Source organism: Cetorhinus maximus, chromosome 19 (assembly GCF_964194155.1).
Source record: "Cetorhinus maximus chromosome 19, sCetMax3.hap1.1, whole genome shotgun sequence".
Classification (NCBI taxonomy): domain Eukaryota; kingdom Metazoa; phylum Chordata; class Chondrichthyes; order Lamniformes; family Cetorhinidae; genus Cetorhinus; species Cetorhinus maximus.
In genome coordinates, this window is record NC_135897.1 from 22,006,764 (window position 1) to 22,031,830 (window position 25,067).

General features: G+C 41.3%; 1 protein-coding gene across 4 annotated transcripts in view; it reads left to right on the plus strand.

Annotated features, from left to right (window-relative positions):
* The window catches only part of arhgef4 (Rho guanine nucleotide exchange factor (GEF) 4), a 291,595-nt gene that overhangs the window by 221,483 nt on the left and 45,045 nt on the right, over positions 1-25,067 (plus strand). For 3 of the 4 annotated variants that reach the window (XM_078563585.1, XM_078563584.1, XM_078563586.1), the window contains 3 exons: positions 20,329-20,508; positions 22,118-22,312; positions 23,873-24,052. In XM_078563585.1, the coding sequence (XP_078419711.1) occupies positions 20,329-20,508; positions 22,118-22,312; positions 23,873-24,052 (555 nt within the window). Of the gene's footprint in view, positions 1-13,408; positions 13,473-20,328; positions 20,509-22,117; positions 22,313-23,872; positions 24,053-25,067 lie in introns of those variants that run through there. The other variant, XM_078563587.1, reaches the window with a different exon arrangement.

Sequence of the window (25,067 nt, forward strand, 5' to 3'; positions counted from 1 at the left end):
GGCTTATCTCGTGTGAGTGTCTGGAAAGAGATACTGTGAGCAAAGCACACGGACACAATTTTGTGCTCCTGTTGATTGCTCATATGAAGGAACCGGTTGAGTGACCAGATATTTATAGCAGTAATTAAACACTTGTCTTTGTAAATTTGTTGTATCTCACTAGGAAGCATTTGTCTGTCCATGACACTTCTGTTATGCTTTGTTGGTCTTGTTATGTTAACCAGCCAATCCATCAACATCAAAAGACGGTTACAAGTTGAAAAACTGGCCTTTTGCTGTAACTTTCCAGTTCATTCTGAATTCTGGGATAGAGTCAGAAAGATGGATTCTCCAGCATGAAAGCTGGCATTATGTGCACCAGGAATCAAATTCCATTCAGAAGAGAGACTACAAGGAGTCAGGGTAGACAAGGTTAGGCAGGGTTTGCCAATAGAATTTGTGTTGTTTTCAAAAGACTTTCTCAGAACTATGGGAGACATTTTCCCAATGGCTAATTAACCCCATAACAGCATTGCTCATTGCACCGAGATACAATTATTGCTTACTTTACCATTGTAAAACTTGGGAAGCTTTATCTTTTTCATATAATTGTGAGTGTATATTTTCATTACTTCAGCCCATAAAATCTCTGGTGTGGGTTTGATATTACAGGAATAATAACAATCGGAGGAAGCCTTCACCCCCACCCTCCCCGCCCACACCCCCCCACCCCCTCAACTCCCCTACCCTATTGTCTATCGGTCTATTATAAATTTTGTGGACTTGCATAGGTCTACTACATATATTATGGATACTTGTTATATTTACTCCATGCTAGCACCAGATGCATGATTATAAATGAGGGGGTTAGAGAATAAATTCAAACTTTTTATGACCTCTGTTTTAGAACAGAAACTGCAGTAGTTGATCTGTTGTGCCTGATATTTGACAGAATCTCAATCTGTAACGCTATAAATTTGCTGAAGGTGAAATTGATTTAAGCCAGCAGGGTGTATTGCACTTGGAGAGAATTGACAATCAATTTTTCCCCTTGCCTGATCTTCCCACCGAAGTTCATAAAACGATAGTTCAAACTTTTTTTGGAGACTGGTTCCCCAGTCTCACTGTTACTTTTACTTGGTATAAAACTAAAAATCGTGGCAGTATTCTTCAAGTTAATGGGAAATGAAAACATATACAGGCTGCCAATTTGTTACAAGCCTGTTTCAAACTGCTGTCACAGACCAATTTTAGCCCCCACTTTCTGTGTTGTGGTATCATGGGCCATCAATATACATTTTCCTTCACTTGGGTTTTGACAATGTGTCAGTTCCACTCCCACAGGGTTGCACATTTTCTGTTCTCTCGTCATCCTGCTGTTGATGTGGAGGCGTTTGGAATAGGAAATTGCAAGTGTGAAAAACTGATGAGCAGAGCAAGTTGGAGGGAAATGATAACTTAACCATTCCAACTTGGATGGCTAGAAGTTTCAAAGTGATGTTTCAGGTTTTTTAAAAAAGAGATCAGACCTCATTTTAAGATGCATAATCATACTCAGCGATTCACAGTACATTACATTTGCCTAAGAGAATAGATTTTAAATTCAGCCCAGGAAAGTTGGCTGAAGATACTTCCGTGCTTTTCTCCCAGTGGTGTCAACATTGATAACTGTTGGGAGTGAGATTGATTAATTATATTAGTTGATCCATACACAGGAAATCAAGATCATAGTCTTCATATGAAATTAAATTAGAAGTTGGGAGGTAAGTGGGCGAGAATGTAATTCAGGTTACATTTTCAAGTCCTTCCATTCTTTTTCTTATAATATAATACATTCACATTATTACCAGTCGATCTTCCCTTTGTGCTGCCTATGGTAGCCTGAAGAATATGGCCTCTTGCTTCACTTTGTTAGCTTTCTATTGCTGTAATGGCTGTTTCCCTCCTCTTCATCTTCTGCCTAAATCTCTTTCCTGAACTTTTTTTTGCTTCCTCTGTCCTCTCCTGCTCCTTGTCCTGGCCTTTCTTCCACTTCATGTGGGTAGTGAATGGTACATGGGTGTGATACAATGGGGAATTTCACAAGCATAATTATCTCTTCTAACTGTCAGCAAAACAAAGATAAGATAATTAAGATAAAAGCAAAAAACTGCGGATGCTGGAAATCCAAAACAAAAACAAAAATACCTGGAAAAACTCAGCAGGTCTGGCAGCATCTGCGGAGAGGAGCACAGTTAACGTTTCGAGTCCAAATGACCCTTCTGTTGAAGTTAGCTGTGCTCCTCTCCGCAGATGCTGCCAGACCTGCTGAGTTTTTCCAGGTATTTTTGTTTTTGTGTTGCGTTATAAGATAATTAATCAAAGTTCAACCAGTGCTTGTTTTGGAAAAGGTGAATTAACATTTCTGCTTAGGACTCTAACTTTTTTTTGTACTTCAGCACCCATTACAACTCAACTTTCTGCTCACCGATCTGGCAGAAAACTGTGGGTTTGAGAGTGAAGTAATGGAAATCCCCAGTCTCAGTCTCAATGCTCCACTCTCTCGCTCTCTCCACTTTTCAACTACCCCATTAGCAAAAAAATAGTGAATGAGAAAAAAATAAAACATTTTGAATGTTTTTTGGGAACCCAGTGAACAAATGATGAAACTGCAGGTGATGAGTGGATACATTCTGTTATTGCATAAATGTAGATGGAGAAATATATAATGCTAAAACAAAACTAAAACTAAAATGTGACAATAGAAAGTGAGGTTCAGTAGACTGGAAGCATGCTCAAGGTTAATGCCATTTAAGGTATAACATCATAAAATATGCTCAGACTGTAAAGTTTAGTAGATTAGAAGTAAGATTCTTAATATATTATCATAAAAATCTCTTAGATCACATTGTCATGATTTTTGTTCACATCTTTTCCCCCAATATAATTTCCTATGTCCAATTTTGTTATTACATTGTCAGCTGTTACCTGTCACAATGTAATAATAGACTGTAGCAACTAGATGGTGCAAGATTAACTTTTCCCTACAAACCACACAAAAGGATTGTTGAAAAAAAACTATTGACCATTTTATTCTGAATGACCAAAATTTCTAATTTCCAAAATATAGTTAGGAATAAAATATTTTAAAAAATAAAAAAAGTACATATTTCATAAATAACCTGAGTGTGATTATCCATTGACCTGTCTTAAGTTTTTTTTAATTCATTCATGGGATGTGTGTGTCACTGACAAGGCCAGCATTTATTACCCATCCCTAATTGCCCCTTCTCAGAGGGCATTTAAGAGTCAACCACATTGCTGTGGGGCTGGAGTCACATGTAGACCAGACCAGGTAAGGACAGCAGATTTCCTTCTCTAAAGGACATTAGTGAACCAGATAGGTTTTTACAACAATTGACAATGGTTTCATGGTCATCATCAGACTTTTAATTCCAGATTTTTATTGAATTCAAATTCTGCCATCTGCTGTTGCAGGATTCGAACCCAGGCCCAGAGGATTACCCTGAGTCTCTGGATTACTAGCCCAGTGACAATACCACCACCCCCCCCCCCCCAAATATTTTAATGCCTTCTTCAACATTTTTATTTAAAGGCTCAAGTGTCTCCCAGCTGCCTGGGCTTAATATTTTCCCCCAAATTTGTAAGTCTATGAGCTAAATGCAGATTGTGCCATTTGAGCATGTTCCCTGATGTTATACCCTAAATGCATAAACACCCCTATTGTTATAAATAGTAAATTCTCTGACTCACTTTGAGCAATGCTGTAAAAGATCTACTAGCGATTACAAAAAGAACAAAGTTGTTGTAAACCTCTTGAAGTATGTGTAGTTGACAGTCCTGGCTTGCTTCTTGGTGATGAAGCAACCTTACGTGATGAACCCTGATAGATCTTCAATATATTACAGCAAATAAAACATTGCAGCATGCTAATTGGCTAAACTTGGATGATCTACAGGACAGAGGTTTCTTGAGATCTCCACTAACAGCTTTGAGTAATTAGTATTTTTGGAATTTAATTACTAATATTTGCAACAAGGTCTGGAGCTGAGTGGTCCTAGCAAAACCTGAATTAAGCTTTGATGAGCAGATTATTACTGACTAAATACTGTTTGATAGCACTGTTTGGATAACACCTTCCACCACTTTGCTGATGATTTGAGAGAACATTGATAGGGCAGTAATTGGCTGGATTGAATTTGTGGACAGGATATATTTGGGCAAGTTTTTGCTTTGTGGGGTAGATGCCAGAGTTGTAGCTTTACTGGCACAGTTAGGTAGGGGCACAGCTATTTCTAGAGTGCAAACCTTCAGTGCTACAGCTGGAATATTGCTAAGGCCCCTAGACTTTGCTATATTCAGTGTGCTCAGCCATTTCTTGACATCATGTGAAGTGAATTGAATTGGCTGATGATTGGTTGCTATGATGGTGGAATCTCAGGAGGAGGCCGAGATTGATTATCCGCCTGCCACTTCTGGCTGAAGATGGTTGCAAACTATTCAGCCTTGTCTTTCTGCACTCACTTCTCCACTGTCATGGAGGATGAGGATATTTATGAAGCCTCCTCCCATGGTTAGTTGTTTAATTGTCCATCATCATTCACGACTGGATGTGGTAGCACTATAGTGGTTTGATCTGATCTGTTGGTTGTTGAATTGCTTAGCTCTGTCTCTCCTATTGTCATACAGGAATGTAGCATAAGCAGGGTAGCAACTAATTTGCAGGTACGGTAATGATAAAGTGAAGGGTATGTTGATCATAAAATTATGTTTAATGATACAGTTCTGCAGCTCTTGATGGCTCACAGAACCTCGCTGATGTCCAATTTTGAGCTGTTAGATCTGTTCTCGATCTCTCATTTAGGACAGTGAGTAGCATCACACAGTACAATGCAGGGTGTCCTTAGCATGGAAACAGGACTTCTTCACCACAGGGATTTTGTGGTTGTCACTCCCACCAAGAATGCCATTGACAGATATATAAACAGTCATTTGGTAGCACAGAACTTGAGTATTGCTGAAAGGCACTGCTTACATATATTAATATAAAGGGCCCGGTTCTTTGCAGACAGAAAGAACATGTACTCATATTGTGCCTGTTTCAACTAAACAAAGTAAGCTATTTGCTGGTTCACTCTTCAGGGTAATGCCTTGACCAATCAGAGTCAAGCTGCCTGGTTTAAATTTCAAACAATGCTTAGCAGTTAACTGTCAGTCACCATCAACTGATGCATTCTCCATAGCAATGCCGCTACCAATCAGAGTCCACTTGTCAACCAATCAGCATTGTCTTCTCATACAGTATAAATTTGTTGTCTCCCTTGAATTTGTATTCTTGCAAGATGTCCTTCTAAGTGCAAGACAAAAAGCTTTGACAAAAATGTCTCTTTTTTCAGCAATACTGACAGATATATCTCCAACGGGTAGATTGGTGAGGACTAAGGAAAATAGGCCTTCCCCTCATGTTGGCTCTCTCAAAGCCTGTCACAGGCCCAGTTTGCAGCTACCTCCTTCAGGACTCGGCCAGCTTGGTCAGTAGTGGTGCTACCAAACCACTCTTGGTGATGGACATTGAAGTTCCACCACCCAGAGTACACCCTCTGCTCTTGCTACCCTCAGTGCCTCCTCCGGTTGGTGTTCAGCATGGAGGAGTACTGATTCATCAGTTATCAGAGATCCCTTGTCCATGTTAGACTTGATGCCATGATACTTTATGGAATCTAGAGTCAATTTTGAGGATCCAAGGGTCACTTCTTCTCGATTGTATACCATTGTCCGTCACCCTTGTGGATCTGTCCTGCTGGTGAGACAGGATATAACCAGGAATGGTGACAGTTCTGGGATAATGGCTAAAAGGATGATTCTGTGAGTATGATAATTTTAGACTGTTGCCTGAATAACATTTAGAGCTCCCCAGTTTTGGCACAAGTTTGCACATAGAAGTAGTTCTGACAGTATTAACAGGGGACTTTTGGATGTGTACAATTCAAATTGGTCACAAATCACTTCTATCTTCAATAACTGTGTTTGATCCTGTGTGGGGAATGAAGGAACTTGTTTTCATACCACGACTTTTATTAAATCCAGTGGGTTTACGATTTGCTTCATTGTTGTTCTCATGAAATCTCACTGTGGTAATGTTGGTTATTACAGCATTTGAAAGCTTGGTACAGAATGAAGGTTTCTGTGGGAGTTGATAGTTCTGAATTAAAGCCCAGATATGCCTCAGATATTAACAACAACTAGCACTTATATAGTTCCTTTACCATTGTAAAATGACCCATGGGGCTTCACAGAAGTGTAATCAGGGAAAAACAAAAACTGACACAGAGCACAAGGAGGATAGGTGAGCACAAAGTTGCTAAAGAGATAGGCCTTAAAGAGGAGAGGGAGGTGGAACGGCAGAATAGATATAGAGGGGAAGGACATAGAGACTGAAGACACAGCTGCTAATGGTAGACCGAAGGAAGTGGGGGCTGGATAAGAGGGTAAAGTTGGAGGAATGCAGAGTTCTCAAGATGGATGCAAGACTTAAGGAGACCACTGAGATAAGAAGAGGCGACTGAACATGAGGGTGATGATTTTAAATTTGAGGCATTGATGAATTGGGAGCCATTGTAGGCCAGTTAGTATAGGTGCAGCAGAGCTTGTAAAGTCAAATGTTAAGTCAATCTGCATATTTGAAAGGAGTATGCACTATAAACAACAGTTGGGTAGTTATGTATATAACAGCCTGGGCTTCGAACTTAATGATGCATTCAAGCCCTGACAACTGCATTGCAAGGTAATTCCAGTCGGCAAATATTCCTTTTAAATATTATCACTTCTGCTGTCGTGTGTTATCATTGATTTTTGACCTGGGTATCAAAAGAAACCTAAATAGAGGAAATTGCTCTATTATGCTTTGGCAGCGAAGAGACTGTATGTTAAAGCTAACTGTGGTAATGTTGAATGGAATCTGTCTGCCAATAATGCAAGCCTCTGACAGATATAATTCACTGAGAAGACTCCAAATGTGATTTTCTAATTAAATGTTGGCTATTCAAATTCCAATTATGTGCTTTACCAAGGAATAGCTGCATATTTTTGCTCATCCTTCCACGTTGCTAAGACCTGCAGATCACTGTGCAGCTTAGATACTGTGTTGATCACCTGATTCGTCTTAGCCTCTCAGACAACTGAATGCGATATTCGAGTTGATTCGTACCTGCTATGCAAAACGGAATGTGAGTGAAAGCCTTTTGGGGCTCACTAAGGTGCAGAGGATAGAAGCACAGTGAAATAGAAGAACATTGCCAAGTGACTTCACTGTAATAATAAGACAAGTGTGATAGGTACTGAAGATTGTTCTTATAAATATAGCAACTTTAAATACTGCTTTTCCATGAAACTGTTCTTTTCTCAATCTGATAGCACCGCAAAATGGTAGAATTAGCCAAAAGCTGCTGCATTCATTTGCAGGGCTGATTCATGACTGAGAGAATTGCACCATGGTGAGGGATAAGGAAGAGCCGAGGAATTGTCAGTCTTTGAGCTGCTCCACGGAATCTGAGACACAGCAGATTAATGGGCTACTGATGTTCATGCTGTTTTTTTGCTAATCGACATGGTCATCGTTGCTTTTATAGGTGGTTGTCTAGGATGGTATCTAATCATCGTAAGTTGGTTTAAGCATTAAAGAGCAATGAAGAACTTTCAAAGCTTAATATAGTTATCAGGATATTTAATACCCACAAGAATTATGCAGGAGAATTCTTCCAACCACATTCTTCATTACAGGCTTTGAATGTGAAATGTGAATGAGTATTGTTATGAATTATAAACTGGTTTTCAAAGTAATATTCATAAAATTAGTCATTTTGTAATACAGAACCTGAGTATGAAAAATACATTTTGTTGAAGCTTTTCATCTTGCACTCATCAGGACAATTGCAAGAATACCAATGTCAGGGGAAGCAACAACTTTATACTGTATGAAAAGAGAGTGCTGATTGATTGGCAAGTGGACTCTGATTGCCATGGAGAATGCACCAGTTAATGATGACTGACAGTTAACTGTCAAGCGATTGTCCTGATGAGTGCAAGACGAAGAGCTTCAAAAAATGTCTTTTTTTCAGCAAAACTCAAATACATAAAATTGTTTAGTTGTTTTTGAGGGTGTAGCACATTTACCCATCTTGCCTCTCCTTATGTGACACAGGTTCCCTGGCATCAAGGCCACACCCAGTGGTCCTGCCAAGAGCACTGAAACCAGCCACTGGGAGATTATCCATATATTTATCTTTCACATTCTCTTAGATGCTGGTGTATGAATTCTCCAAGACTCTATCCTATCTACACCTACTACCAGACCTCAGATTTCAAATTTTGACTTCCATGTTCTCTTTTCTCAGTACAACTACCCTTCCCCCACCCCTACTTCAACACATCACTACTCCTCCACCTTATACTCTCCTGCCACTATCACATGGTTGAATTCCTTTAACTGAGCTCACATCTCCCTCTTGTGCCTCTCAGAACTCTCTGAAGAGCCCATCATTACTTTCTTCTGAATGTCAACCCCAACTATCCTATCCTCTTCACTCTCCTACTTTCCTACTCAAGATAACTGCTGGGGCTTTCCTTTTCTGGTCACCCCATCCATCACTTCTCCCTTGGATTCTTTTTTTATATTCAGTCACGGAATGTGGGCTTCGCTGGCCGGGCTAGCAGTTATTGCCCATCCCTAGTTGCCCTTGAGAAAGTGATGGTGAGCTGCCTTTTTGAACCACTGCAGTCCATGTGTTGTAGGTACATCCACAGTGCTGTTAGGGAGAGAGTTCCAGGATTTTGACTTGGCGACAGTGAAGGAACCATGATATATTTCCAAGTCAGGATGGCTAGCGACTTGGAGGGGAACTTCCAGTTGTTGTTGTTCCCATCTATCTGCTGCCCTTGTCCTTCTAGATGGTAGTGGTCATGGATTTGGAAGGTGCTATTTAAGGAGCCTTGGTGAATTCCTGCAGTGCATCTTGTAGATGGTACACTGCTGCTACTGTGTATCGGTGATGGAGGGGGTGAATGTTTGTGGATGTGGTGCCAATCAAGCAGGCTGCTTTGTCCTGGACAGTGTCAAGCTTCTTGAGTGTTGTGGGAGCTGCACTCATCCAGGCAAGCGGGGGGTATTCCATCATACTCCTGACTTGTGCCTTGTAGATGGTGGACAGTCTTTGGGGAGTTAGGCGATGTGTTACTCTGCTAACTAATCAACAATATCTACCTCTTCACATTTTCCTTCAATATGTCTGTTCACTCATAAACAAAGCCTTGCCATTGACTTCATGATTTGGACTGAAAATTTTATCATCCGTGGGAACACCATGCCCCTTCCAGAATCCTCTCCAGCTGGCAATACTTTCATCCACCTTCTCTATCTTCTGGTGGTTAATGCTGTGTTCCTTATCTCCAAATTATACCTTAGACACCCCTTGTAGTCTCCTGACACCTCTCCAAGCATCTCACCTTGTTCCAACCCTCTCATCCGATCCTTTTCTTTGCCTCTACCCCAAGCATCAATCTGAGTTTCCATACCGATATCTTTTCTTCTTTCCTCCCTCAACCTCTCCATCTTTTCCCAGCTTCTCTCACAACTCACCTCATGTCCTAGCTAAGCCCATCTCATTCAAGAGATCCACTTCCTGCTTACTTGACTCTATTTACAGGTACAGTGATTAAGTTCATGGACTAGTAATTGAGAAACCTGGACTAACGATCCAGAGGCATGAGTTCAAATCCCACCACGGCAGCTGGGAAACTTAAATTCAGTTAATTAAATAAATCTGGAATAAAAAGCTAGTCTCTGTAGTGGTGACCATGAAACTACTAGATTGTTGGGAAAAAAAAGCATCTGGTTCACTAATGACCTTTAGGGAAAAAAATCTGCTGACTTTACCTGGTCTGGTCTATATGACTTAAGACCCACACCAATGTGGCTGACTCTTAACTGTTTTCTGAAATGGCCTAGCGAGACACATAGTTGTCTCAAGGGCAGTTAGGGATGGACAATAAATGCTGGCTTTTACATGATGCCCACATCTTGTAAATGATTAAAAATTTCCACTAAAGTGTTCACCATCCAGCCTCTCTTTCTGGCTCCCACACTAGCCAATATTTAAAATCTTTCTCCCACCTCAAAAAAGAACATTCACAGCACCTCTGTCCTAGCAACCTACCATTCCATCCCTCTCCAAAGTCCTTGAATATGTTGTCATCTCCCAAATCAAAGCTCAACTTACCAAACCATGCTTAGATCTTGGCAAACCAGCTTCAACCTCTGCCATAGCACTAAGTAGCTCTATTCAAAGTGACAAAAGGCATTTTCTGTGATTGCAACCTTAGTACATTTTCCCATCTTATCCTCCAGGACCTCTGCAGCCTTTAATTTGTTCAACCACAATGTCTCTCCTTTCAGGCCAGTTTGGTGGGACTGCCCTGGATTGATTCCATGCTTACCTATCTGAAGTAGGCAGAGGATCTTCAACATTGTCTTCTCTTGCCCCATTCCTAGCATTACCTCTGGAACCCCTCTGGTGCCTATTGATATCAGTGGGAGGAGGTTTAATTTAAACAGCTCCAATTTCTCCTCTCACCACTCATCCGTAAACAGGAAGGTTTTTTGATGTTTGATTTCCCCCTTTATAAGTTGTGGCATATTTTTTCCAACCCTTCAGTTTTGGAGTGACCCAATCCTCTATTAATGGCCCCGCAGCAAAGTTGAGATAGAGTAAAATCAGAGGGTTAGTTTATTTTACACGCACTCAAAAAAAAACATGGGAAGAGGGTTCACACATAGCCTCCTGCACATTCACACAATAAAAGAGGGATAAGGGAAAGAAAGAGGTACAGGGCAAAGACCATAGACAAAATAAGAATTATTGTTTCACGCGTGTCCAGTGTCCAGAATCAAAAATGCATTGGTATATTCCTTCAGAGAGGTTAGCAGGCTAAAACTGATGCAGGGTGATCTACTTTTCCAGTAGCGCTGACTTCCACAATGGGAGAAGCACATTGAGTCTTGTAGTAGGCGCTGGTACCGAAGTTCAGATGTTCCAGTAGAAAACAATGTAGATGAGGGCCAGGCAATTTAAACCCAGACAGAGCTCTGTTTCTGCTGCTGCTTTGTTGATGGAAGATGGCAGACTGCCTGGATTCGGCTCCACAAGGCAATATTACAGGTTCTAGCAGCTTTTGGGGTAGGGGGTGTCATGTGACATAACTCCCGCTTCTTTGCCTTGGTTTGGACAAAGGGCGGATATTCCTGGTCTGGATTCTTCAGATGGTTCATGTTGCATCCATTAATCAGTTTCAGCAGTTTCAGGGCCCTTTGTCCTCAGACATATCGTTTCCGTTGGCCAGAGCTCTGCTTAGAAATGTAAAGGGTCTTGGAATTTGATTTCTGCAGTCACAGGGGACATTAGCACCTCTTTAGAGATAATGAGATCCTTGCTGTTTTCTGAAGGCTAAATATTCCATTTGTGTGAGCTGTAGCTGGTCAGGCTTCAGTCAATGTAAAGCCTTTTGTCCATTTAAAAAAAATAATTTTATAAACTAGCCAGGGTAAAGTAGCCAGCCAGCTTCATGTCTTCTGGGCATGACACTATAGTTAACTTACTTCTCTTCCTCATCTGCATGCTGTCCCTTGGTGATATTATCTGTAGATGTGGGATCAACTTTCCCACTAAGGCCTCCTTGTTCTCTCCAGAACTTGCCTCTGTGCTGTCAGACTGTAATCAACATCTAGAGCTGGATAGCCCACAATTTCCTGTAGTTTAACCTTGGACATACTGGAGCCATTGTCTTCGGCCCCTACCCCTACCCTTGCCACCGATTCCATCCCCCTCCATGCCCTTGGTCTAGATGTTCACAACCTATGCATCCTATTCAACCCCAAGCTGAGCTTCTGACCTATATCCTTGGCATCACGAAACATGCCTACTTCCACCTCCAGACCATTGCCCATTCCACACCTGTCCCAACGTATTTGCTGCTCAAAGTCTCCTCCATATCTTTGTCACCTCTAAACTCAACTGCTGCTCTGTACACCCCTCCTCCATGCATTATACATTTAATCTTATCCTGCTGCCTGTATCTTACTGTGCATCAAGGATCCAATTGTCCATCAGCCCTGTGCTCCCTGGCCTATATTGGCTGGCTCTCTGTGCCTCCAATGTAAAATGCTCATCCTTGTAGGTAATCAGCTGCAATATATGGTTCAATTCAATGTTGTAAAGCAAATTCTTACCGAATTTGACATGTTTTAAATGGATTTCAGGCCTTTGAAAACAATCAAAAATATGAAGTAAGGTACAGCTTTTAGAACATTCTGTACTGAAGTGAAAGATCAGTGCTGCTTCACAGAATTGGTGTGCACACATTATTTATGCTAAATAATTAATTTATGTTTGACACAAACAGAATTGGTATTGCTTTAAACTGCAAATGGCATATTTTCTTTTGTGATCTCTGAATGTTGCCCGTAATTAATGCAAACATATGTAATTAATAAAGCTTCTAGTTCCATCATATCTTCATTCTTAACAAATGCCAGTGTCTCATAAGCTAAATAAGGTCAGTAAGCTTTCATTCCCCCTTTTATTCCCCCTTTCACAAAAATAATCAAAAGAAAGAAAAACACATTTATATTGCACCTTTATAACCTCCAGAGGTCCGAATATGCTTTACAGCCAAATTTACACACATCAAGCTCCCACAATCAGCAGCAAGATAAAGACCAGATAATCTATTTTTAGTAATATTGGTTGAGGGATGGATTTTGGCCAGGACACTAGTGTGAATTCGCTTGCTTCTCTTTGAATTGTGCCAGGTGATCTTTTGCATGCACACGAGAGGTTGGATGGGGCAGCAGTTTTAACATCTCATCTGAAAGCTGGTATCTCAGCTAGTGCAGTACACCCTCCGTACTGCAATGGAGTGACAGCCTGGATATTTGTGCTCAAGCCTCTGGGACAGGACTTGACCACAGTGCACTAGTTAAGTATGAGACCTTTAAAAATATGTGAATGGGACTCGATTCAGTACGTTTTTGACAGTCGCTTTAGTCAGAAATGCTTTGAGTAGTTTGTTTCTTTTTGACGCCCTTTTAAGCGTTAACCTTTCCTTTCTTGATCCAGTGCCATGCACTTAATTTCTGATGATGCCAAATGATTTTATTATAAAAGAATGTCAAATCATTGTCATTGCACTGAATAGTTTCTCTGTTTTGAACCCTCTAAGGCTGACAGGGATATTGCCAGTGAACACATTTTCCACTTATTTCTCCCCCCCCTTTAAAATTCTCCTCAAAAACAAAAAGCAGAATCTCTCAGAATGCATTTGGAACAAAGTGCAGATGCATGAAACATCTCGTAACAGCACTCGCTGAAGAAAATAGCCACTCTATTTTTACATTGTTTTGGATATAAAACAGAGATCCTGCTGCAGTTCTGAACAGATTAGTAAGAATCTTATTTTCCTCTTTCAAATTTCAAACTGCTCAATCTTGTGGAGATTTGTGCAGGATCATTGTCATATATCCTTGTTTTGTGGTTCTAATGATCTCTCTGTCCTTTCTGCACTTGATTTTGCTGAACATTTTGTTTTATCTAATTCTGTTTCTCGGTAGCAGACTGCTTTGTTTGGGAAAAATTTTCCCCCCATTGTGGGGGAAGTGCGGGAGCGGGTGCAGGCGGGCGCGCCTCCAATCAGCACCCCCGATCGGGGACACACCGCCATTTTACGTGGGCGGACCAATTAAGGTCCACCCAGTGTGACATCCGCCAGGAAGCACTATGCGCTCCCTGTGTGAGCGGTGGGGGGGGAGGGCAGTCCCTCAGCCGGGAGTGTGCTCTTTCGAGCATGCGCGCAAAAGAGTGCACTGATCTCCCTGAGACTAAGTGCTGCTTCAGGGAAGTCGGCTCCGAATTAAAATTACCAATAAAACTGATCGAAAAATTTCCTTAACATGTCCCCTTATATGACACTGTCACATGAGTTGGGACATGTCCATAACTTTAACTGAAACCTTTATTAAAAATTTAAATGCCCTCATGAAACCTCATCCCACCAGTGGATGAGGTTTCATGCTTTTCCCGAAGCCTACCAGGGCTCCTGGCCTACCCGCCAACCTTAAGGTTGGACGGGCAGGTCCATTAATGATCTTAATTAGTTTTTCAATGGCCTCAATAGTCCGTTGATAGGTCAGTGGGCGCGCAGCTGATTTGGCTGCGCCCCCGCCGACCTGAAAATGGAAATGATGCAGGTGACATCAGGAGTTCCACCCGATGTCATCCCGCGTCATTTTACATGTCGGCAAGCCGGCCCCACCCCTGCTCGCCGACTGGAAGACCCTGCCCTATGAATCTGCGTTCGCAGCAGTCAAGTCCATCTGAAAATTAGCAATGGGCAGATTAAAGAGCTGTTGATTTTTCACTTACAGAGAATGGGGAACGGAACTCCTTGGGGCATAAATTAAGCGTTCCGTGAGCAAGGGCTTGGAGTTTGGAGTGAAGTCCATCTCCACCAGGTTTCCAAGGTTCTATGACAATATGATATGGTGCTGGGATGGTTGCTTCTTCAGCCTTCTGTCTCAATCCCTCTTCTCAAAGCAGAACCCAGCTCCCCCAGATATCCCCTGTTAAAAATAGTGATATTCCCACCTGCAGGAAGCAGAGTTGTCTAATGCAGTGCCATAGGGATCAATTGCTATTTGACTGTGGGCCCACTACTGAGGAGATGGCATCCATGAATAAGTGGAACCCCTATGGTCATATCAGTAATAATGATACTGAATTTGCAACAGATAAGAATGTTTTATGCTCGATCCATGCCAACAACTTTTGAGAGCGTAGATTTTCCTGATCTTTGTCACTCGGCAGATAAATCAGGCAGAAGCAGCTTCCACCATCTTTACTTTGCCGTGGACTTTACAGAACTGTTCCAGAAGGACAGAGTTGAGTCTGCACCCACAGTTGCTGTGGATCCACTGTAAGGATATTAATGAACAAAAGGAGTAGGGACACACCCCCGACCTCCCTCTTTGCTTCCTAGTATGCTGGCCCATTGATAATCTATTCAGTGGGATGCCCAAGTTGAAGAAGGGACACTGGGTCAAGCATCTAGGATTCTGGGGAAGCTCAAAGATAAAGCAGGAAAGGTAGACTGTTTTGGTTTGACCTCGTGCCAGTATAATCTTCTGGTTCTGCTTCTGCTTGATAACCTGCAGGTCAAAATATGAAACCTTCACAATTGATTCCTTGAGCACCTCTTACAAAAATGCTTCACAGCCAATGGATCATTTTTAAATCATAATGACTGTTAAGTTGATAACCTGACAGATAATTTGCATACAACAAGGCCCAACAGACAGCAATGATTAAGAACAATTAAAGTGGTGTGGTTGGTGTTGGTTGAAGGGTAAATGTTGACATTGGCACTGGAAGAATTTCACAGCTCTTCAAATAGTGCAGTGGGATTTTTTTTATGCCTGCCCGAGAGGTTAAACAAGGCCTCGGTTTGATGTCTAATCATTTGATGTTATGGAAATGCCATCAACATGGTCTAAGGGCAGTTCTGGTACAATGTTGTAGCTATCATTGCCGAGCGCCAATAGAAGGAGTCAGGAAAGTGATGTGCCTCAAGCCTCTGAGGCTGTTGCAAGTTAGGCCTCAGGCTTCTGGTTGCTGTGTGCTCAGAATATAGCATCAGTCCGTCCACCTCCTGACTCCTAGCAGCAGGGTTTACATAGTCTAGGCTGTCAAATTAGCTTTCCTGATCCTGTAATACCTAGCTGGACAGCAATTTTGCTGTTACCTACCTTTGTAGTCCTAGTGACATTTCAGGCACTTCTGCCTTGAGACATTTTTTTTCTTTTTCATTAACTGATTTGTTAAATGGGAGAATAGGCCACAGAGTGAAAACAGCCAAATCATGTGCAAACAGCAGGCTTTGTTACTTCTGAAAAAAATTTCATGGCCTCAGTTAACCCTTTAAATGGACATCAGAAACAATTCATTGGTAATAATTGTATCAATTAGAAAATCTACCAGCAAAATTCACACAAGCAATATAAACTAGTCTTCCTTCATTCTTTAACGTAGTGGCTCATGTTTGAATTCATTGCCACAGGCCTAGTCTCTCTAAAGGGCTTCACCCAAATCATCCTTGTTCCCATGAGCTCAGACAGTGGCAGCGAGGCTACTGTTGACTCTTGAGGTGCGGATCACAATGTGGGGGTTAAAGGAAGGCTGGAACGCTGATCTGGTCCTCGGCTGACAAAAGGGTACATTTTGAGCGGGAGTGACTGGAGAGCAAAAAGGAACCTGGTTTACTTTCCCATCCCTACCCCAGGAGTTGCTATAGTCAATTGTGCTACCTCTACTTCGAACCCAATTAAAGTTGAGTAATTCAGCTCAGACCTGCTACTGAACTTGGGAACTTCTAGGTCTGTGTGATTCACACAGGAACATGATTTATCAACTGAGCCACTAGGAGATGCCACAACAACATGGTGAATGTTTCTTTTTCTTGGTCTTTGTACTCAAGTCACTCTTTGGCAATTTCTATGGTTATTACTCACCATGGCTTCTGTTTTGGTTTGATCCAACTTGCTCATTTGACAATAATGTTTCTAGTTACTAAAAGAAGCAGCTTGGAGCACACATTCCAAATATCACCATAGCACCTGGTTGCTTTGGTAACGTGTGCACTTGATACCAGTTCCTGGAAATGTAAGATCACAACAATCAAGTGTGGTTTGACCATTTTCAAGCTTAAAATTAGGTACTTTACAACCTTCCAGACTTACCAATGAGTCCAACAGTTACAGATCTTAACCGCTGCTTCCATTGCAGGTGTTTCTAATGAATCTGCTGTTGCCTTTAACAGCTCTTCTAGACCCATCTGTCTTTTCTGTACATGTTCCATTACTATCTCCTTTTGTCTTGCACCATCACCTGTTTTATCATGTAATGTCTCCTGCCTTCCATCCTATCATAGACCTTCCCTTTTGTACTTTACTCCCTCCCCACTTCACCTGCCTCTGTACTTGCTTAAAAACTGATTCACCACTAACTTCTTCCAGTTCTGACCTGAAATGTTAACTCTGTTTCTCCCTCGACAGATGCTGTCTGACCTGCTGAGTATTTCCAGCATTTTCCCTTTTAATTGTAGATTTTCAGCATCCACTGGATTTTGCTTTTGTGTTGTGTACCAGTGGGTTGAGCATTACTGAAAGAACAGTGGAAAGTGATTTCACAGTCATGCACTGAACTATACTGTAAAGAATGTTTCAGACTCATTTAACTCTAGTCTTGCTATGCACATCATATCCCTATTGTATTTCTGCATGACTCATTAAATGTCACCAAGTTGCCTGCTACATGAATAGATTATTGCAAATCTTATGAAATTATCTCATACATCCTTTTTGAAGTTCAATCATTAAACCTCTGTAGAGCCTTTTGTGACGAAATATCCGACAATCATATTTTTTCTGAGCAGCTTCCCTTCTCATGGGGTTTTGCATCACCAACTGACTCTAAGACTATCAGTGGTAATAATTTGCATTTGAAGGGTATCACACCATGCTGCTGCATACTCCAACCATCCTTTTACATCTTTGACTTATTGGTCATTTTGGCCATCAGAGAGCAGATGTTTGAGCTACTGATACAATGATGTGTGCACCAAGGTGTTACTTTTAAAGATATTTCTTTTTTAAATTATAGGTTTGTTTACATTAAAGTTTACAGTCAGATGTGATTGGATATGTGACCATACCATTCATTCATGTGTGCTCTGTCCAAAGGCAGGCCCCTGGCTTATTGTCTGCTGATGCTTCATCCTGAGCCATTTTCTTGGCAGTTTTTTGCCAGTGGTGGTTTGCCATTGCCTTCCACTCTGTGGGGCAGGGCAAGCAGGAAGATCTGCCTCAGCCAGAACGGGAATTGAACCCATGACAGTTGATGTTATTCTGAACCACACACTGGCCGTCTAAGCTAACCTGACCATACCATATTGTACAATATCCACTCATCTCCATACCAACCAGGCCAGTTATATCCATCTGACAACCATGCCTAAAAGCAAGTTTTTATTGGGACAAGATAGGCCAGGTGAGGAGGGGTCAAACGGCTCCCTTCTTTGGCCTCTTCTCATTTGACCATAACATTTTTTTTTTTAAAAATGATATACTTGCCAATTCACTGAGTACTTAACTATTTACATGCCATGATCATGAAAGAACCAATAGGACAGGTTTTCTTAAGTTTAACAAAGAAAATGGTTAGCTTTATTATACTTAAACCAATCTAGTAAAGTAATAAAAGACGCACTGACTTTTGCGCGCACACACACACTCAAAGTTCAAACACACACAGATTACGGAGTTGGGAAGGATAGGTTGACCAAATTAGAGTCCATAAAAAAATGGTAAAAGAGTAAACAGCTTGTAGTTTGGTGACTCAGCTAGCTTCAAGCTGAATTTTATGCTTCTGATTTAAAGATGTAGATGGCTGAGTTGGTTGTCCTTCAAGAGATGGTAGTGCTGAGTTGGATTCTTTTAAGAAATTTGTGACTATAGCAAGGCGTCCTTGGATGATCGCCATCAACAAACAGGACTCGAAGCTTGAAATGAGGCAGGAGAGACCCCAATTATGTCTTCTCCCTAAGCTGCTTGGTCTCAGTTCTGCTGAGAAAACGTGCTTAAAACATACAAAAGGTTGGCTTGTCATATGCCCTTCTGCAATTGACAGAGGGATTCATAAGAGAGTATTCCAAAAGTTGATTATCTCATGTCTGGAAGCTAACCAAGCCAGGGTCCCATTGTCCAAGTGATTAGTCCTAATAGCCCATCTCCAATAATTGAATACCTCAGGTGATTACCATAGATGTCATGCTAAAGAGGCAGGAGATGTGAGTCCTTCACAATCCCCTGAAGTCAATGTCTTTGATGGGTTTTGCAGACAGACTGACTCCATTCCAATGAATTGGAATGTGGAATATATGGTAATGCAAATTGGGGTTAGCCATCTTGGGTTGTGAGTTCAAATCACTTTAGCTTCTTTTAAAATGTTTTTTAAAGTTCAATTCAGATTTCTCACTGGTGGAGTAAAAATCTTTATTCGGCAGAAAGTGTGTCTTCATGACAATACACAATTAGTTTATTTGTTACTCAACCCTGTAAAAATGGGTTAATATATTTCCAACTGTTATTTGTAACTTTCCATAAAGCACAATCTCCATCTCTCATCTATTCTGAGTAATAATGGAAAGGTTGTCAGCAGGTAGCGATCAAATCTGTAACTGGGATTTTCTTTCCAAAGTTCACTTTTCTCAGTATCTTGGTAGACAGTTAATGTGATGCTGGATGTTATTTGAGAACCCACTTTTACGATCCGCATCATTTTCTGCTATACAAGGTACTCAACCCCAGGCCGCATTAACAGAGTAAGAAGCACACAACACTAGTATTAACTATTAGGCAGAGGACATTGTGTAGCGACTTGTTGGTCCTAACTTGGTTGAAAGTCATTGGAAAAAATTGGTTGGTGGATCAGCCTTTCTATTCCATGGTGGTTCATTCTCCAATCACATTGATTTTTCAGAATTGTAGAGAAACACATAAAACAGGAGGAGCCCTGATGGTAGTTTGATGCTACTGCCATCAACAGGCAGAAAATAGACTCAAGACAGACAGGGCATCATTACCAGTCAATGCTTTTATTCAAAATATATGTATTCTACTTGATTGAGATAATTCCTTCATTTGAGCAAAATTGCACAAATTGATTTGGATTTTTCATCTGTCATGTTTATTTATATATTGAAGTGTTCTGTTTTGGAATTTTTTTAAGATTAATTGGTATTATGTAACCGTTCTTTTACAATTATACTGTGCCCTTTTTCTCTCCTGGTTACCTAGCATTAAGAACCTACGCGCATTGCCCGTCACTGCCTGTTCATGCTCAGTTACCTAGCAGCACTTATTTCACTCTTTTTACTGCCGAGTCTCACATGAAGCTTGTCGCACTTAGATCTGGGGAATAATTCAGTTAAAAGTGATATCCGATCCAGAGTGCTTACGGTGCTGCTCCACGCAGGTATGAGCCATCTTGTAGCACTTTCCTCGAAATGGGTAACATGGCACCTGACTAAAAAGCCCACCACAGACCAGCTCAGCACTCCAAATTAAATCTGGAAAATTTTATTCAGAGGGGCAATGAGCTATTGTGAAGTTTTTTTTAAGATAGAAGCTAAAATTTGTAACCTGCATTGGAAGCGTAATTTAAATAAAATGTTTCTGATTCCTTGCAGCTCATCAGCGATGGCAGTGTGGTGTATGCAGAGGCCCTCTGGGACCATGTCACTATGGATGACCAGGAGCTGGGCTTCAAAGCTGGTGATGTCATTGAAGTAGTGGATGCTACCAACAAAGAGTGGTGGTGGGGAAGAATCGTGGACAGTGAAGGCTGGTTTCCTGCCAGCTTTGTGCGGGTAAGGACCATTCCATATAAGAAGGAAGACTGACAGGATGGGGAGAGAGGGCATGAGGGGCAGGGTTGGTGGCAGTGCACAAGCTATTGAATTGAGCACTTCTGATGACATCACAAACTGAGAGCAAAGCACAAGCAGTTTATGACTGCCAAGAGGACTGCAATGCTGAAGCTCTGTCTCAGTTGCATTCTTTGCTGTTAATTACATTGAATAGTCCAACATTTAATTCAATTTTTTTAACAGTATAGTTAGCATGATGCAGATTAAACTGCAATACATGAAACCTTGAGGTACAAGATATTGCATGATTGCTACTAGTGCAAAAATAGTTGTCTAAAAAGTTAATCGTTGATAAAATATAGGTTTTTTTGAGTAGGCAGACATTCAGTGTGAACACAAAATAAAAAAGGGTAGTTGCCAAATGTACAATGGGTTTCAGGCTTACTCACTACCTGACATTAACATGTAAGTCGACAATGAGTGACTCACAATAGCACTTTGGGCAACATTTTATGACCCTCCTGCCAGCGGGACTTTCTGTTCCCACCAAAGTCAATTGACTTTTGAACGGCTCGCTGCAGTTTACAGCCCCACCCCCACCACAACGGGGCCATAAAAATCCACCTTTTGTGTAATTTCTGGTTTTGAAGAAGACCAGACTAATCTGAAATCCCGATGTGTAACCAATTGACAGGAGTACATTAATATTGCTGTTTTCTATGCTTTAAAAATGCTGGTTACAGCAAGCAGACATTTTGTGTGACTCTCTGTCCAATTTAAGATCACGACCTTAAGAGTTTTGCACAATGGCCATTACAATCTATGCTGGTTAAGTCAATTATTCTTTGTTTGAAAAAAAAATCTAATTATCCAGTAGTTTGAATTAAGCAGTTTTAGTCAAATGATACAGGAGTTGATTTTAGCCATGATTACTTTTTGAATTTAGCAACTTCTAATTAAGATTTGAACTGTATTTGCCTTGGCGATGCCTCAGGAACAGCACATCATGATGCTACATGGAAACTGCTGAGCACAATTCACAGTGATATAAAGATGATGAGTCCAAACTCATAAATATTTTCAAGTTAAACTAGTTTAAAAAAGAACAACAACTTTGATGGTGATTTACAGTTCAGATGACTGACAGAGTTATTCCCTCCTGGTTGTTACTAATTGATAGTCATCTAAGAACTGGAACCAGTACGTGAATTCATAGAGCACCCTTAAATGTAGAGAAAAGATGCTTTGCTGAGGCATTTGTTAAAAAAAAATGGAGACTGAGCCAAAGAAACTGATATTAGGAAGGATGGTCAAAGAGGTGGGCTTTAAGGGGAATCTTAAAAGAGGAGTAGCCAGTATAAAGGTTTGATGAGGGAATAGCTTAGCTAGCTGAATGCATATCCACAATGGTGGGGTGCAGGGAAAATGAGTGATGTACAAGAGACCAAAATTCAGGACTGGGAGCTGGAGGAAGTTTTAGAGATAATGAAATGGAATAATAGGGCCGCCATCCTAGTGCACAAACATCTCCGATCTCATTATGAACACAAGTTCCACTTGGAAAGACTGTAAATTCCATGTAAAATTGCCTTTCCTCTTACTCCTAAAGTTGTGGGTCAACCAGGATGAACCCATGGAAGAATATCCAGTCAAGGTTGAGGACGGAAAACCCGATGATGCCAACAGTGCCAACCGCCGCCTGGCCACAGGCCAATCAAAGAAAGACCAGATGAGGACCAATGTCATCAGTGAGATTATGAGCACAGAGAATGATTATATCAAACATTTAAAGGATATCTGTGAGGTAAGGGCTGGGATAACGCATTACAAATGTGCCATTCATGTGCAGGCTTCGAAGAGAATGATTTCTGTTCAAGTGTCAGTCATTTTGTATTTCTTGTTACAAAGCATTAATATATTGTTAGAAATATGGAAATACTGCTTCAAAGACTTTCAGGTTCCACTTTCTGCACATGACTTCAGCCTCAAGCTGCAGTAAGCCTAAAGTTTTATTGCAAGAGGTTGGCAGTCTGGGCAATACAAGCTTCGGGGATTACTGATTGTCTGAGGTTGGAGGCTATGGAATGCTCTTCACCAACCTGTGCAAAACCTGATGTGGATGAGATTAATACCAATATTGCATAAAAGAAGAACAAAGATTTTCTCCTTGCACTGACATCATTCATCTGGTTGAATGAAGGATCTTTAAAGTTCATATCTGGCCTTGATGTTTAAGTATCCCCCCATGATTGTGCAAGTTTGTCATCTTGAGTTGATCTACAAAATGGTCATTTCCTTTTCTCAGATGAGTGAGATGAGGAGAGATGAGGAGAAATTACTTCACTCAATGGGTTTGAATCTTTGGATATCTACTCCAGAGAGTTATGGGATGCTGCATTGTTGAATACATTCAAGGCTGGGATAGACAGATTTTTGATCTCTCAGGGAATTAAGGGATATGGGGAGCGGGCCTGGAAATGGAGTCGAAACCCAAGATCAGCCAAGGCCATATAGCCTCTTCCTGCTCCTACTTCTTGTGTTCTTTTTCCTGTTGTCTTTTCTCTCCTTAAGGCATATGTTGAAGCATGGTTCCAAGGGATCCAGTTACCTCTGATATCTTGCCCAATTGGCCATTGTTCATATTGACAGGTAGCAAATTTTGGCTATTCAACTACAGGGGCATCACAGCCAAGTCTGATCTTGCCTCACTCAGCGTCAGCTCATGTAGTCGCAAGAGTGGGAATTTAGCTTAGGGTCCCCATACCGAGCACCAGCTATAGCATACCTAGCACTGCCTTGGTTGAGATTTACGAATGTAACACTGAAAGGAACCAAATCTGGGATCTTCCTGGTCAGCTCACTGGTTAAACTCAATGAGGCATTGTTGGTGTGTGCTTGACTGCCCTATGTTAAAATAATTCTCCTTCCTTCTTTAAGTCCTGTGTCGTGCAATGATCCTAGCCAAGACAGTAGGTGGACACTCTGTTAATGTAGAAAGTTTGCCTAGGTGGTCTGCCCTCTGATTTTCCCTTCCTCTCTGGGGAAAGGCACTATATAGTATAGGTAGAACTGATAAATTTTCCACATGGAAAATTCCCAGGATGACCATACATCCAACTATTCTGTGGAACAACCTGTTGCAGCATCAGTGCATGAGCTTTAACAATGCAATGTTGGCTGGCATAGATCGCTGTAGAAATTCAAGGAGGCTGTGCATTTGGGCCTGAGCACTATAGTGTGGCTGGAGCAAATATGAGGGAGTTATCCATCAAGCTCTAAGTACAGGACCCATTCTGCCACATAGCACCACCCTCCATTCTCCCGCCCCATCACTTTGTTAAACCTTGGGTGTTTTGGTCCACAGGGTTATGTTAAGCAATGCCGAAAAAGGACAGACATGTTCACAGAGGAACAGTTACGCACCATCTTTGGGAACATTGAAGACATTTACAAATTCCAGAAGAAATTCCTGAAGGGTCTGGAGAAGAAGTTCAACAAAGATCAGCCCCACCTGAGTGAGATTGGTTCCTGCTTCCTTGAATATGTGAGTAGTTTTGGCCATTCTTCTGATTACAGATGACATTTGTTTTTTAAAATTTGATTCTACCACAAGTGTTAGAATCAGAGACACTGAAATATTACAAGGATGCGATGAGAACTCATCTCGTGCCTTTCACAGCCTTAAGTCATGGCAAAGAGCTCCATAGTCCATGAAGTTCTTTTGAATTGTATAACAACAACAGCTTCCATTTATATAGCACCTTCGAACCTTTAATATTGTAAAACATCTCAAGGTGTTTCACCGGAGCAGTTATCAGAGTTTGATGCTGAGCCGCATCTGTTAGAAAAATAAGCCGAAGGCTTGGCCAAAGATTAGGTTTTAGGGAGCATCTTAAAGGAGAAGAGAGGGAGGGAGAGAGGCAGAAAACTTTATTAGGGGGCAAATTCCAGAACGTAACATATAGGAAACATGGCCGACAGTGGTGGTGAAGTGAAGAAAATCGGGGACGCGCAAGAGGCCAGAATTGGAGGCATGTTGAAATCTCTGAAGGTGATAGGGTTGGAGGAATTTACAGAGATAGGGAGAGGGAAGGCTGCAGACGGATTTAAAAACAAGAATGAGAATTTTTAAATTGAGGTGTTGCCGGTCAGTGAGCATAGAAGTGATGGGTGACTAGGACTTTGGGGAAAGTTAGATATAGGCAGCAAAGCTTTGGATGGCCTCAAGTTCACAGAGGGTGAGAGGATATACGGGGCCAGCAAAGAAAGCATCATAATAGTCGAGTCTAGAGGGAATAAAGGCAAGGATGAGGGTTTCAGGAGCAAATGAGCTGAAGCAGAGGCAATTCAGGCAATGTTACTAAAGTGAAAATCTGCAGTTTTGGTGATGGAGAGGATATAGGGTAGGATGTTCAACTCAAAGTCAAATAGGATACCTCATTCAGCCTCAGACAGAAGCTAAGGAGAGCAATAGAGGTGTCTAGGGAACAGATATTTTGGCATACTTAAAACTGTTTTAACGAAGGAAATGCAGCAGTCAAATTGCAGCACAGTTATGA